At 39.4% G+C, this 15,172-nt stretch overlaps 1 protein-coding gene across 1 annotated transcript in view; it reads right to left on the bottom strand.

The window, feature by feature from the left end:
- The window catches only part of clstn2 (calsyntenin 2), a 381,240-nt gene that overhangs the window by 120,212 nt on the left and 245,856 nt on the right, over positions 1–15,172 (bottom strand). The window contains exon 4 of the mRNA XM_036597461.1: positions 9,253–9,461. Within this exon, the coding sequence (XP_036453354.1) occupies positions 9,253–9,461 (209 nt within the window). The remainder of the gene's footprint in view (positions 1–9,252; positions 9,462–15,172) is intronic.

Below are 15,172 nucleotides of genomic sequence, written 5' to 3'. Positions count from 1 at the left end.
GCGGAGTGAGTGACAGAACAAAGATTGGATGAACAGCGAGCTTCTTTAAAAGACTGGCAAGGCCACTGATAGCTACATTCAGCAGCAGCACAATATACGCACACGTCCTATCAGCACTGCAGCCGTGTTGACAGTGTATATTAAATCTAAAACACCCCTGATATCTTTCTTCCTTAAGCTTCCTCTCTCGCTCTTTCTCCGGGCTGTGTTCGCACGATGAACCGGGGTGCTTCTCTGTCTATCACACATGCTGCTCTTTTTATCTCATTTCACATCCTGCCCATCATCTCTCCACCTCTCTCTACCTCTAGGCTGTTGCTATGGTATCCCAGGCGTTTGCTAAGGTGTTGCTAGTGCCATTGCTATGGTATCCCAGGTTGTTGCTAAGGTGTTGCTAGGGCCATTGTTATGGTATCCCATGTAGTTGCTAATGTGTTTCTAGGCTGTTGCTATGGTATCCCAGATTGTTGCTAAGGTGTTACTAGGCTGTTGCTATGGTATCCCAGGCATTTGCTAAGGTGTTGCTAGTGCCATTGCTATGGTATCCCAGGTGGTTGCTAAGGTGTTGCTAGGGCTGTTGCTATGGTATCCCAGGTGGTTGCTAAAGCGTTACGAGGCCATTATTAAGGCATCCCAGATGGTTGCTAAGGTGTTACTAGGTTGTTGTTATGGTATCCCAGATAGTTGCTAAGGTGTTGCTAGGCTGTCGCTATAGCATCCCAGGTGATTGCCAGGGTGTTGCTAGGCTGTTGGTATGGCATCACAGGTGGTTGCTAAAGTCTTGCTAGGCTGATGCTGCGGTATCCCAGGTGGTTGCTAAGATGTTGCTAGGCTGTTGCTTTGATATCCCAGGTGGGTGCTAAGGTGTTACTAGGCTGTTGCAATGGTATCCAAGGTGGTTGCTAAGGTGTTACTAGGCTGTGCTATGGTATCCCAGGTAGTTGCTAACATGTTACTAGGCTGTTGCTATGGTGTCCCAGGTGATAGCTAATGTCCTGCTAGGCTGTTGTTATGTATCCCAGGTGGTTGCTAAGGTGTTACTAGGCTGTTGTTATGGTATCCCAGGTGCTTGCTAACATGTTGCTTGATATGGTATCCCACATGGTTGCTAAGGTGTTACTAGGCCATTATTAAGACATCCCAGATGGTTGCTAAGTTGTTACTATGCTGTTGCTATGGTGTTTCAGGTGGTTGCTAAGATGTCATTATTCCATTGCTATGGTATCCCAGGTCATTGCTAAGGTGTTATTAGGCCATGGCTCTGATATCCCAGATATTTGCTAAGGTCTTCCTAGGCTGTTGCTGTGGTTTCCCTAGGTGGTTGCCAAGATGTTGCCACAACACTTGCAACTTGAAATAACAGCAAATCAAAATGGTAATTATGCATCATGTGACAATGTCAAACAACATACTTTCACACCAAATGGAAAGAAATTACGACAGAGGGTGGTCTATTGGGTGGTGAAGAACCTTACATAGACATATATAAGCCAGCCTTAGTGTCTCTTTGAAGGGGAACATAATGTCAGTTGTAGTTAAAGAGGCAGTCGGGGCACAGTAAGTAAAGAACAGACCAATTAAATACTGCTATGGAAAAATGAATAACTTTATGGTTGTTTTGACTTGATATTAAATAAATGAAAGGGTGGTCTGACTTTTGCACAGCGCTGTGTATTAAATATATTAAAAATGCATCGCTAAATCAATACGTTTGCAGTACTTTGGCCAAAATAATTGACTTTTGTCGGACTGCATGAATGTCTCGTTTAATCAAAACACTCATTTAAACATTAACCTGGAACTGTGATTGGTCAAGACTTTCACGACACACAGCAAAGAACACTGTGAGTGGCTGACAGGCTCATCTGCATATTGCAGCCTTCTGTGATATCAGTATTGCAAAGATCAATATTATGACATCAATGGACAAACAACACACTGTGCAGCCCTGTACATTTCTTGTTTTCTCAAATAGCCATTAGGTGCCTTCTTTCTTTATTTTTCTCACCTTTATCCCCCTTCAAACTTTTCTCTTCCTGTCTTTCTATTCCTTCTCTCGCAGTGCTCTATCTCTCTATCTCAATCACTCTTCCTCTAATACTCTCTTTCTCTCTATCTCTCCGCCAGCAGGTCTGTTGTATTTAATAAAGCTCTCCGGCCTCTGATCCGCAGAAAGCAGTGGAGCCAAACACCCCTCGGAAATAGTAAAAAAACAACAACAACAACAACAAAAATAGGCCCCTCTCTGATGGACCAACACATCACTCAGTGCTTGCGCCGGTGTAGGGGTATAAAAATGCCTTGATACATCTATCTGAAGGTAGCATTAGTTCAATGGATTCTGAATGATAATAATTTTTAATACAGTATGCACTCATTTTTTGGCCTAAATAGAATTTTCAGGCTATTTTGAACTGTAAATAGTAAGAAAAAGCTCTGTTATGTTGTTCCTTTCTATATTTTGTATATTGTAAGTGAGAGACCACCCTTCATTTGTTTGACGTCGTCAAAATAGCCATCAAGTACAATTTACTCATTTTTTAAGAGGTACTTCTGAGGAGATTAGATACAAGATAATCCACTTGCATCAAAACTGAAAGTCAAAGCAAAATAAGTGAAAAATGGGCGTTTCCAAAACAGGAGTTAAAAAGAGAAAACAAGACCCCTAACAACCAACTGTAAGACCTGGTAGACCACCAAAACTGTCCGCATCAGATAAACAGCACTTAGAGCTTTCATTTTTAAGAGAGGAGAAAATCAAGATCCTACAGAGCCCTACTAGTGACATCCATTATTAATAATGAAAATAATGCCTTAGTAAGGAGTGGGAACCAGATAATTAAGTTGTGGCCACAACTTAGTAAGGCGTGGGACTGACATAATTAAGTCAAGGCCACAATTTAGTAAGGCATGGGGACAAGATCCTAATGCATGGCCACAACTTAGTAAGGTGAGAGAATGAGATAAGTAAGTCATGGCCCAATTTAGTAAGGCATGGGAACGAGATCCTAATTCATGGTCACAATTTAGTAAGGCATGGGGACGAGATCCTAATGCATGGCCATGACTTAGTAAGGTGTGGGAATGAGATAATTAAGTCACGGTCACGATTTAGTAAGGCATGGGGACGAGATTCAAATGTGTGGCCACGACTTAGTAAGGCGTGGGAATTAGATAATTTAGTCATGGCCACAATTTAATGAGGCATGGGGATGAGATTCTAATGCATTATTTTTATATATATGGGACGTCACCAGCAGGGCTCCATGTGATCCACTGCTTCAGATCGTTCCACTGTGAGAAGACAACTCAGTGCTATAAGTCTGAGAGGATGTGTAGCTGTCAAGCCCTTATTGAGAAAAGCAAATTAGACTAAAAAAGAAGAAAATGTGCTCTGGAACACCGAGACTCATGTGTGGAGTAAACTTTCACAGACTGGTGAGTCTAAATTTGTAGTTGAGATTACTTGAATTGTGAGAAGCGGAAAATGTAACCAACTTCTAAGATTGAATTTTGTGAGGTGTGGATAAATATCTCTGCAGATTTCTCTGAAAAACTGAAAGTGAGTCTGCTGAACAGAATGGAAGCTGAAATCAAGACACTAAATATTAAAAAAGTGATATTACTTCCACATTTAATCAGTCCTACGTTTTTAAAAATGCATTCAAAATTGTACCAACATCCAATCAAATGAAACGGTGGTGAAATTTATGATGCCCTGAATTGTTTCCTTGAAAATCCGTTGTGAAATTTGAGATTTTGTGTTTAAAATGTTTCCCAAATGATTGTCACTGAAGTAAATCCTGCACTCTCAGAAATAAAGGTATGACACCGTCACTGGGGTGGGACCCTCAAGGGAACATCTCAGTACCTTTAGTCAGGGAACACAATTGTACCATAATCCATTGAAATTATATTTTCTAAGCTGTATTGACTCTACACACCCCCCATCTCATCTCCGGGCTTTTTATTTTATTGTTCTGTATTAAAAGATTAGGTTATTAAAAAGTACAAATCCGTACATTTCATCTGGGAAAAACATATTTAGGGTACACCACTGGACCTTAAAACCACTGTTGTACCTTTGAGGGAACATTTTCATTGTTTATATCTTGACGAACGAAAAAAAAATCCTGCACAGAACCTTTATTTCTAACATTGTGGTGAAATTTTAGATATAGTGGTAAACTAAATGGATAGAAGCAATTGTCTATTGTTTCAGATCTGAAGCAAGAGTGGAGCTTGATCTTCTTCTCTCCTTCAAGATGAAACTTTAAGTGCTGTTTGTCTAATGAGAACAGTTTTGGTGTTCCACCAGGTCTTCCTTGGTTCTTAGGAGCCCTTTTTCCTCAAAATCCTTTAATCCATTTTTGATTTCCAGTTTTGGAAACTCTTATTTTCCTCCGACTTTCCTCTTGCATATCCAAATGGATTATCTGATATATCCAATCTCCTCAGAAATATCTCCTGAAAAATGAACAACTTGTACTTAATTTTAGATGTTATGACGAAATAACATGCTTAATAATTGAAATTAAATTTGAATCACTATGAAGTCTGAGAATTGCACCCCTATTGGGTATTAATTGCGCCAGGCATTTGTATTGGGGGTCCTGGCAGAGACAGCGGTGGGCAGCAGGTTGAAATCAGAGGCGGCCTATAAAAAGCGCTCTGCAGGGGGGAGGCCTTTGAAGCAGCTGCCACCCTGTCAGATGGGATAGGACAGGACGTTTGGGCAGGCGGAGCCCGCTGGACTCAAAGCGCCTGATCTGATGTGATCTGATCTGAAAGGATCAGATATGCCTCATCTCTGTGTCTCTGATCAGAGAGATTTGTCAGAGAATGAGATGTCAGGCTCTGTCCTGCCGCTGCCAGAACAGGACAGCCAGGCCACGTGGACAGAGAAGCAGTCATGCTTCCGGGGATGATAAGACATTGTTTCTGAGTGAAAGAGGGGAATGAAGCAAATGTCGAGCTGCAGAGCACAATCAATCGGGCTGTTCTGCAGGAAGAGCGGAATAGCCAGAGAGGAATCACAGGTGAAGCAAGGCAAGAAAATTACCCCGACTGTCTTTTTCATTTCCAAGAGGGGGGGATGGGGTGGGGCAGGATAGGACAGTTAAAAGTTCTTTGTTGCCGTTTTATTTGTGGAAATGTGGGATCAAATTTGTGGCTCAGGTCATGTTTCGTGTTTCAATTTTAGCCAAAAATACACTGTTTTGCAGAGGTGGACAATGTAATTAGCATGACAGTCATTATGAACATAATAAAGCACAGCAAGTTTTGCTAACACTTTTCTTTACACTTTACACTTTAGGTCAAGTTCATAAAACTCATGCACAGCAAAAATTTTTATCTTGTCAAGTAAAATGATCTTAAATCTAGTCAATATATCTCATATTTCCCATTTTGAGATGGTTGTGCACTTATAAGATTATCTAGCATATTTCTGGACATTTTTTAGGTACTTTTAAAGGGAAAATTACTTAAAACAATTAAAAAATATTTAGAAATAAGGTAAATAATCTTAAATTAAGCATACAACGATCTCAACAGGAGAAATATTAGATTTATTGACTATTTTTTACTTGACAAGATACCATTTTTTGCAGTATTTTAGGTCATGTTCATAAGGCAATATTACAATTACATAAACCTTTCATGACAGCTGACATAAATCTAGGTAAACACAGGCGTATTCCAATTCATAGTGTTCGATTGCATAATTAAGAAGCCCATGTTCTCTGATAGAGCTCTGATAGAGCTTCTGATCACCGTTACTGCAGCTGCAACCCTGCAGACCGAAAGCAAAATAGCAAAATAGGTCAGAATGACTAAAAAAACACATTAAAAAATTGTAGGTACTTTGGATACCGTCTCCAGAAAGTGCTACAAGGAGAAGATTAGCTGGATTGGTGGACTGAATCCGTACAGCCTGCACATCTCCAGATTTCAGAAAATTCCAATTGAGATTTTACAAAAGCTAATAAAAGTGGCTACCAAAGCTGCCGAAGCTCTTAAGTAGTAAACTCATATACATCTATACTTATTATTCACCAGCATCTTATTTCAATTTTCTGTTCCATCTTAGACGGTGCTGCTGTTACACTGAGGTGCCTTAAATGTAGAGCGAATTACAAAAAGTTGTTGCTTCCCTAATAATAAAGAAATGCATTAATGTACCTCAATAAATGATCCTTAATCAACAAATACCTCAAACTTTCGCTTGGAGATGTTTAATGAGCATCTACCGAGCAGCAGAGTGAAGTAGCTGTTGAACGTGTCTTACTAGTTGATGTAACTCTGCGTCCCAAACCACACATTTCTGTATCGTCCTCTCGGATTTATAAGGGTCCATTTCATCAAAACTGAGTTATTCATGTTCTTATTTTGTGATGACATCTTAACATTATGTGAGGTGCTTTTGTATGCATTTGTTGGCTTTTGGACTCCAATGTCAAACTCTAACTTCTAGAAGGTTCTATTCGTGAGCCAATCGGCACTTCGAATACATAAAAGAGGACCAATCAGGTTCTGATTCTTTGTCACGTCGCTGCAAGTTTACGAGAAACCTCAAGACGGAGGATTGTATTATCTCATGAAGGACAACAGTTCAGATGACAGGCAAGTTATGTCTTTTTTAATTGTTTTAGATCTTGCTGAGGAGAATTTTCATTATTAGCTACCACACTGGCTTGCTAATGCTACTCTGCCAGCTACTGGAGGCAAGCAGTAAAGGATGGGTTTTAGTTTTTGAAGAAAGATCGTTCTAACAGTTGCCTCATTATTAAAACATTAATGACTGCAGAATGACTGTGCTGTTAGATCTTAATGCAGCCTGTCGCTAATCAAAGGTACCATGCTCCTAACTCTTTCGTCTGTTTTTATTTTTGTGATGATCCTGACTCATCCAGGCAGAAAAGTAGTGGTAGAGAGGAAAACACCAGGAGAGTAATGAAAAGAAAGAGAGCATCAGACAAAGGGACATCAAGCATCATCAGAGAGTGATGAGAGAGAAAGCATCATCAGAGAGTGGTAGAGAAACTGTTCCTAAGATAGAAGAGGGAAGAAGCAGTGTAGGAAAAGAGCAACGTCAAATTAGTCCGCCAGCAGAGACAGAGAGAGAGAAACAGAGGGCAATGAGAAGACACTAGCACAGCAGACAGAGGGAGAAACAAGCACTCCAGTGATACCAAGACAGAGAATAGAAAGGACCCAAATGTTAAGAACAGCCATTTTGCCCTTTCAACAAAAAGCAAACCACAACATTTTAATGTCCAAATATGTCTCAGGTTGTGTTAATGTGTTCATATAGGCTAACTAATTTAATATAAATGAAAACGCAGACTTACTCTGCTCTACTTTAAGTTTTAGCTCAGCTACAGCCACATTTCGCACACATAACTTTAATTTTTCTTTCAACTTTGCACATATAACTGTACGTTTTTACTTCTTTACTACTGTTTTTAGTGTATTTCTACTTATTTGATATATTTTTTTATGTTTTATATTTTATATTTTTTTTTCTAAGATTACATTTGGTGAATGGAGGAACAGCAAACTAAGAATTTGACTGTACAGTGTAACTGCCTCTTTCTGCTGTACATATGACAATAAAATCTTGAATCTTTTCTCGCATCTCTGGCAGGAAACGTTTTCAAAAGTAGAACAGTTTCTTGTAAAACGTCTCTCAATGTTTGGTTTTTTATGAGGCTGAAGTCGCTTCTCATTCACCTGCTTCTTGTTAAAATTTTCCCAATGCCTGCTGCACCATTTAAGGTGGAACGGAAAACTGCAATGAGACTTCAGCTTCGACTTTTTAGTGTTTAACGGTTTCTCGCTGCAGGTTAAACGGATCAGAAGACCAGCTGAGTGCTTATAAATGCAAGTAAGTCCATTCGTCTCCAAATTATCGATGTTCGTCTTAAATCTCTCTCTTTGCTGTTTCGTTAGCTACTAGCGAGATTGTTGTCTGCGTTGCTGTGGTGACCAGCAGTCTGCGCGCCAACCTTCAAGGTTGAAGGGTGAATTAGCAGTTCTACATTAACTCCAGCGTTTATGACCATTTAGTGTTAAAACTGTGTTGAACGATCAGCAGAGCTTTATTTTACTGCGAAGGAGGATTATTTTTATCTATAAATCTAATTCTGCTGTGGAGCCGCAACAAGGCAGTAAAAGAGCCGCATGTTGCCAATCACTGACTTAGTGTAACAGAGAGTTTGTTTTCAGCTACAGTGGCAGTGAGAATTAGCTGCATGCCTCTTTAAATACCTGTACATTGTAGTACATTTTAATTAGTGCAGTGACAGGTTGAATTCATTAATTAGTTCATTAATTAATAATCATTTATAAGTTTGTAAGGCTAAGAAGGCTAATAACTTTGTGAAACATGAAAACATGTTGTGAAACATTGCCTGTCTTCTTGCAGTTCCATAAAAATGCCTTGCTGTCTTAAAGATGATTCATCCTCAACAAGAAATAAATGCCATAAAAAATAAATAATAAAAGCAAATGTCATAAAAAATGTCATAGAAAACATTCAATTTACCTTTGTGGTACATGTAGATCCTCTGTTACAACATTAATTTTCATGTTTTATAACAAATTACAAGTAACCTGTTTGTGTTCCTTAAAAATCACTGCTTATTTTCATGTTTTGCCTGAGAGAACCTCATAATCCCAAGCAGAAAGTGAGTTCTTACATTCTGAAAAAGATGGTTCTTTAAGGGTTCTTTAGTACAGAAAATGGTACTACAGGAACATGAACACTCAAAGAACCCTCTGCATGATTAAAGAGTTCTGTGCATCATGAAAGGGTTCTTGAATCTGCTGTGGATGGTTCTATATTGAATATTTTTGAAAAGGGTTCCATACAGCACCCAAAAGCGTTCTTCTACTGTTGTGTCAAGCAAGTATGGGTGCTATATAGAACCCTTTTCAAAAATGTTCTGTACAGAACCATCTACAACACGTTCTCCATCAATCTGAAGAACTCTTTCATGATGCAAAGAACCCTCTATTTATTGCAAAGGGTTCTTTGGGTGTTCTTAGTTCTTTATAGAACCATGTCTTTTACTAAAGAACCCTTGAAGAACCGTCTTGTTTAAGAGCCTATGATGTCAAGGTTGTAATGAAAAGAACTCCTTTTGGTGCTATATAGAACCCTTTTCAAAAAGGTTCTATATAGAACCATAGGTTATAGTTTTGGAACGAAACCCTTCATGATCTCCTTTGTGTTGCGTGGAGCCTCACCGTTGCGGTCGATGGCGAAGGGCGTGTCCTGCGTGACGATCTCGTAGTTGCAGATTTGGCTGTACTGAGGTGAACAGTCCTGGTCCCAGGCCTCCACCTGCAGGATGCTGTCGTAAATCTTCCCTTCCGTCACCGTGGCCCGGTACACCGGCTCCCTGAACACCGGCGAGAACTCGTTCACGTCGTCCACCTGGACATGAACCACCGCTCTGCCATGAGGGAACAGAGGAAAGGAGCGCAGAGGCAGAGAGGTGGAGAAAGGAAAGACACAGATGAAGACGTGTTAGTAGAAGCGAGCTGCGCCAGTTTGACTTTAAAATGCATCTCCATATTTGGGAAGCTAATGAAGCATTACGAACACTGAGCGCTGACTTATTTTTCAGTATTTCATATAATAATCAAGGTTCATTTTGTGCACCGCAGACCGGCCAGACTTATAAGCAGCACCTCATGCTGTGCTGCGGAGAAATACAATACATCTGATTAAAAGAAAAATACTCTAAAACAGTAGTAGGGAGGAAAAGCAGCAGGGCTATACGGAGAGAATCATTTATCTCTTCACTGGTGCATTATTTACCATCCATTTATCACCCATTATAACTGCTTTTACCAATTCATACTCAGCGTGCATATACAGACAATGATAAATCTTCACAGAACCTCACCAGAAATTACTAATGATAATAATTAATTCGTTTAACTACACCCAGATGCGTATAAAGCGAAATGCATTCATCATTTGAATAGTTCTCATGTAACCAAGGTAGCTTGGAGCAAACTGTTGGAGTGTTTTAGGATGTATGAAAGCAGATATCTTTGAGTGTAGCCACAAAGTGTGACCCGACGGGCAGATTCCTTTCAGCATGTGACCTTGTTTGACGGTAACTGATGGTGCCTCGTGTTGTCGTGTCTTCCGACTTGAAATGACGTTAATGAGACCTGATGAGTTAATGATAAATTAAGTTAATGAAACCTGTAATTAGAAAATCCTGCAATAATGATTCCCTGTCTTACAAACTCACAAACACACAGAGATACATATAAGTTTGCTTTTGTCAGGACATGAGGGTATATATATATATATATATATATATATATATATATGGATCTATACATACTACTAGTATATCCACTATGTATTACTGATGACAGTGTCCATAATATATACGCCACATACATATTTTATTTTTCAGTTTTTGACATAATTTCATGATAAATAGACCAAAAGAAATGGCCTAAAATATCTTGGAAAAAAGTCTGGCTCCAACGTATGACGGCATTTTAGGGCCACTGTTAATAAAAATAAAAATAGTAGACTTCGAGAAGAAAGTCATAATATTTTGAGAAAAAGTTAGTATGGTATGATATTTCGAGAAAAAAGTCATAATATTTTGAGAATGAAGTCTTACTATTTCAAGAAAAAGTCATAATATTTTTTAGAATAAAGTCATAATATTTTGAGAAAAAAAGTCATAATATTTTGAGAATAAATTCGTACTATTTCGAGAAAAATGTCAATATTTTTAGAATAAAGTCATACTATTTCGAGAAAAAAGTCATAATACTTTAGAATAAAGTCGTACTATTTCGAGAAAGTCATGATATTTTGAGAATAAAGTCGTACTATTTCAAGAAAAAAAGTCATAATATTTTTGAGAATAAAGTCGTACTATTTCAAGAAAAAAAGTCATAATATTTTTAGAATAAAGTCGTACTATTTCGAGAAAAAAGTCATAGAATTACGACATTAAAGTGGCATTAATACCAGGAAAGGTCGCAATATTGTGGCCAAAAACTTTGCAAAGGCACCTCCTCGTGTTAAAGGAGGGGCACTGAGAAGTTGGTGGAGTTCTACTTTCATATCGATTTCACCCATAAAGAAACACTCAGTCTCCCTGTCTCTCCTGCACATCAGCACCAGCCTGTTATTAGTATAAGAAACGGCTGAAATGGCTGAGCAGGAAACTGTTTATTTAGAATGAAGAGCCAGACGGACTCGGAGGAAACTGTCTGTCTGTCTGTTTTGTTAAAGGAGAATCGCAGGCAGGGTCGTCTACATGGCTATCGGGGGCTACTTCTCTGTGCCATTCAAAGAGGGCATGAAGTTTCATAGACAGTGAGAATGATAATCAAAATGATCCAAAAGAGACAGGAGTGAGTGGAACACCAGTGCCAATACAGCAACCGAGACCCCAACGCATTATGGCAGCCCCCTTACAGTTAGCCCACTTTATCCTCCAAATATTACTTTTTTTTTCTCAAAATATTACGACTTTTTTCTTAAAATATTATGGCTTTATTCTGGAAGGCTACAATTTTTATTTTTATTAACAGTGGCCCTAAATGCCTTCGTACCAATGACTTACATTGAAAGTAAAGTATGTTTTTTCTTTCTCCTGTGAAGTTATAATTTTGGAGAAACGAGGTTTTGTTGTGACAACAGTGTGTATAAACGTATCACTTGATGTGTAAATAATAACCAATATGTATTTTATATATGTAAATATTGTAAAGTGTAACAATAATATGCCCATATGTATTATAAAATACATATATATATATATGTGTGTGTGTGTGTGTGTGTGTGTGTGTAATAAGCATTTTATAAGCCTATCCCTAAACATAACCTTAGTAAACAAAAAGAAATGGATCTGCTCTTTTAGTTTTAGATATATTAAACATGTGAGTACTTCACTTCAGAAAGAAAACTTTTGCTGGTCTTGACATTATAGGTCAGTCCTGATTTTATCTGTTTTTCTTACAGTCAGGACATTTTTGGCCTGAAAAAGTACAAAAACAAATATATTACACTGTGTCAAGGCATTCATCACTGATGCCCATCTTCAAAAACTTCTTGTAAAACTCTCTCTCTCTCGCTCACTCGCTCTCTCTGAGCGCTGAAGCTGTTTTGTATGGCACTTTATCAGAAATCTACTCCAGCTACTGTGGAGAGAGAGCATGTCCAGCTTCTGGCAACTTTGTAAAAGTCTTGATAGGTCATCACTGCAGAGCAGGGCAGGGCTAAGCACAGGGCATGACCAGGAGCAATACGAGAGAGGAGAGAGAGAGAGAGAAGACAGTCTGTCAGTACATAAGGGCATAGAATGCACAGGGTGTAACTCACAGTGCAACTAGCAGCTATTAGCTACTTATTACTGCTATACAGATTACATATAACAGCGTAACAAATAGCTTATCGCACAGTAATAAGTAAAGGCCGCAGAATATATTATTTGTTTGTCATTTTCTGCCATTTCAGTCTTCTCATCACTGATGTCCCAGAAGTGTGCAATATGTGAATGAGTCCCTAACCGATTTTCGTGTGAATAAAATATTATAAAATAATATAAGAAATGTTTTATTGCGTGCCTAAAGCGTCCTGACCAATCACAAATGTTCTTCAGGGTGTTTGGATGACTCAAAGTGTTTATCCAAAAAAAAAAAAATCTTTTTGATAATAAATAATGCAGGCCAATCACATCATATCAAGGCTTCACTAATGTATTTTCAATATAATGAAAGACACATAGTAATAGCAATATGCTGTAATACAATTACAGTAGCATAACCATAATTTAATTTAAGGCTGCTTGCGGCTAGGATTGATTATGTCCAGGGACTAGCCGAATTCACTGTGACTACAATACAAAATGGGCTCATTCTCTGCTGTACTGCAAAGTTGGTGTAAAGCTGTGGCACTACCAGTGGCAGCCTGAAGATGTCTAATGGTTGCCATGGTGACACTGACCACTAAAACCTTAAAAATTAAATAGGCAAGTTTAAGATTTAGATAAATACACAGGGATGCAAGACCTAAGTGGTTGCCAAAGTGTTCCTAAGCCATTGCTATGCTATCCCAGGTGCTTGCTAAGGTGTTTGGTCAAAACTATGGTATCTTAGGTGTTTGCTAAGGTAGTGCAGGTTGTTACTAAGGTATCCCAGGTGGTTTCTAAGGTGTTGCTAGGTCATTACTATGGTATCTTTGGTGTTTACTAAGGTGGTGCAGATTGTTACTATGGTATCCCAGGTGGTTGCTAAGGTGTTGCTAGGTCATTGCTATGCTATCCCAGCTTGCTAAGGTGTTGCCAGGTCTTTACTATGGTATCCCAGATGGTTGCTAAGGTGTTCCTAGACCATTGCTATGCTATCAGGTGGCTGCTAAAGTGTTGCTTGGTCTTTACTATGGTATCCCAGGTGGTTGCTAAAGTGTTGCTTGGCCATTGCTAAAATATCCCACATTGCTGCTAATTGATGTGGTATCCCAGGTGGTTGCTAAGGTGTTGCCAGGTCATTACTATGGTATTCTACTTACTATGGAATTCCAGGTGGTTGCTTAAGTGTTCCTAGACCATTGCTATGCTATCAGATGGTTACTAAAGTGTTGCTTGGCCATTACTATGGTATCCCAGGTGGTTGCTTAGGTGTTGCTAGACCATTGCTATGCTATCAGATGGTTACTAAAGTGTTGCTTGGCCATTACTATGGTATCCCAGGTGGTTGCTTAGGTGTTGCTAGACCATTGCTATGTTATCAGGTGGTTTCTAAAGTGATGGTAACCCAGGTTGCTGCTAAGGTGTTGCTAGGCCATTGATGTGGTATCCCAGATGGTTGCTAAGGTTCTGCTAGGCTGTTGTTATGGTTGGTTGCTAGGGTGTTGCTAAGCTGATGCTACGCTATCCTAGGTTGTTGCTTAGGTGTTGCTAGGACATTGCTGTGCTGTCCCAGGCAGTTGCTAAGGTGTTGCTATAGAATGCCAGTTGGTTGTTAAGGTGTTCCTAGGCCATTGCTATGGCATCCTAGGTGGTTGCTAAGGTGTTCCTGGGCTGCTGCTATGCTATCAGGTGATTGCTAAAGCGTTGCTTGGCCATTACCATGGTATCCCAGGTGGTTGCTAAGGTGTTGCTAGGCTGCTGGCATGGAAAGGTCATGCTAAGACATTACCATGTTATCCCCGATGGCTGCCAAGGTGTTGCTATATCATTGATATGGTATCCCAGGTGCTTGTTAAAATGTTGCCAGGTCATTACTATGATATCCCAGATGCTTGCTAAGGTGTTCCTAGACCATTGCTATGCTATCAGATGGTTGCTAAAGTGTTGCTTGGCCACTCCTATAGTATCCCAGGTGGTTGCTAAGATGCTGCTAGGCTTCTGGAATGGAAATGGTGGAATTCTCCTTCCCTATTTTCCTCTCTATATCCACCTTTTCCTTTGCTTGGGTGACAACTAGTAGACCTGGGAGTATTTTAATCTGGCTCTTTCTGTTTTTTTCAAATACCATGACGTTTATCATAAAGGCCTAAAAGGACAATATGACTTTTCCCCCAATGTTGCTCAGCCCTATTGTACAACAGTGAGTGTCTATAAGCACGTAATCATTTCAACAAATTGGAGTAAATGTCCTTGTAGCAGCCCGTTGCATTTGACTAGTGCTTGTAAGAGATGCTACATGTCCTACATCTCCCTGCAGATTACCCCATCAGCTCTGATGCTTTGAAACGGTACGGTATATTAAAACGACTGCTATTGCTCTGCTTTGATCTAAAGCACTGCGGAATACATTTCCCTTACTTGTCTACATGCGTGTCAGACATAACACATGAGAGCACGACTTGTGTAGAAAATGCGTTCTACATACTAAACTCGGGATGAAAGAACGTGCTCCTCATACCCAGCAGCCCTAAATGCTGTATTACAGGCCGCCCCAACACATCAAATGTCACAAGAACGTACCGCCTTGGGTGATGAGTTGAGCCGACTTTATTTACTTTTCCTCCCTAAAGGAATCATTAAATGTTACACTAGTGGGTTCAGTCAGACAACTTAGGTGGCTCAAGGCAATCGTCAAGTTAAAACCCCTGAGTAAAGTCAACTTCTGAGCTTCAGTACTGTAAATGGAGGTGTTGTGTAATGCTGGCACA

The sequence above is a fragment of the Colossoma macropomum genome, unplaced genomic scaffold, assembly GCF_904425465.1.
Source record: "Colossoma macropomum unplaced genomic scaffold, Colossoma_macropomum, whole genome shotgun sequence".
NCBI classification, from domain to species: Eukaryota; Metazoa; Chordata; class Actinopteri; order Characiformes; family Serrasalmidae; genus Colossoma; species Colossoma macropomum.
The sequence above is the reverse complement of the archived record's forward strand: the minus strand, read 5'-3'. Positions and strand labels throughout refer to the sequence as shown.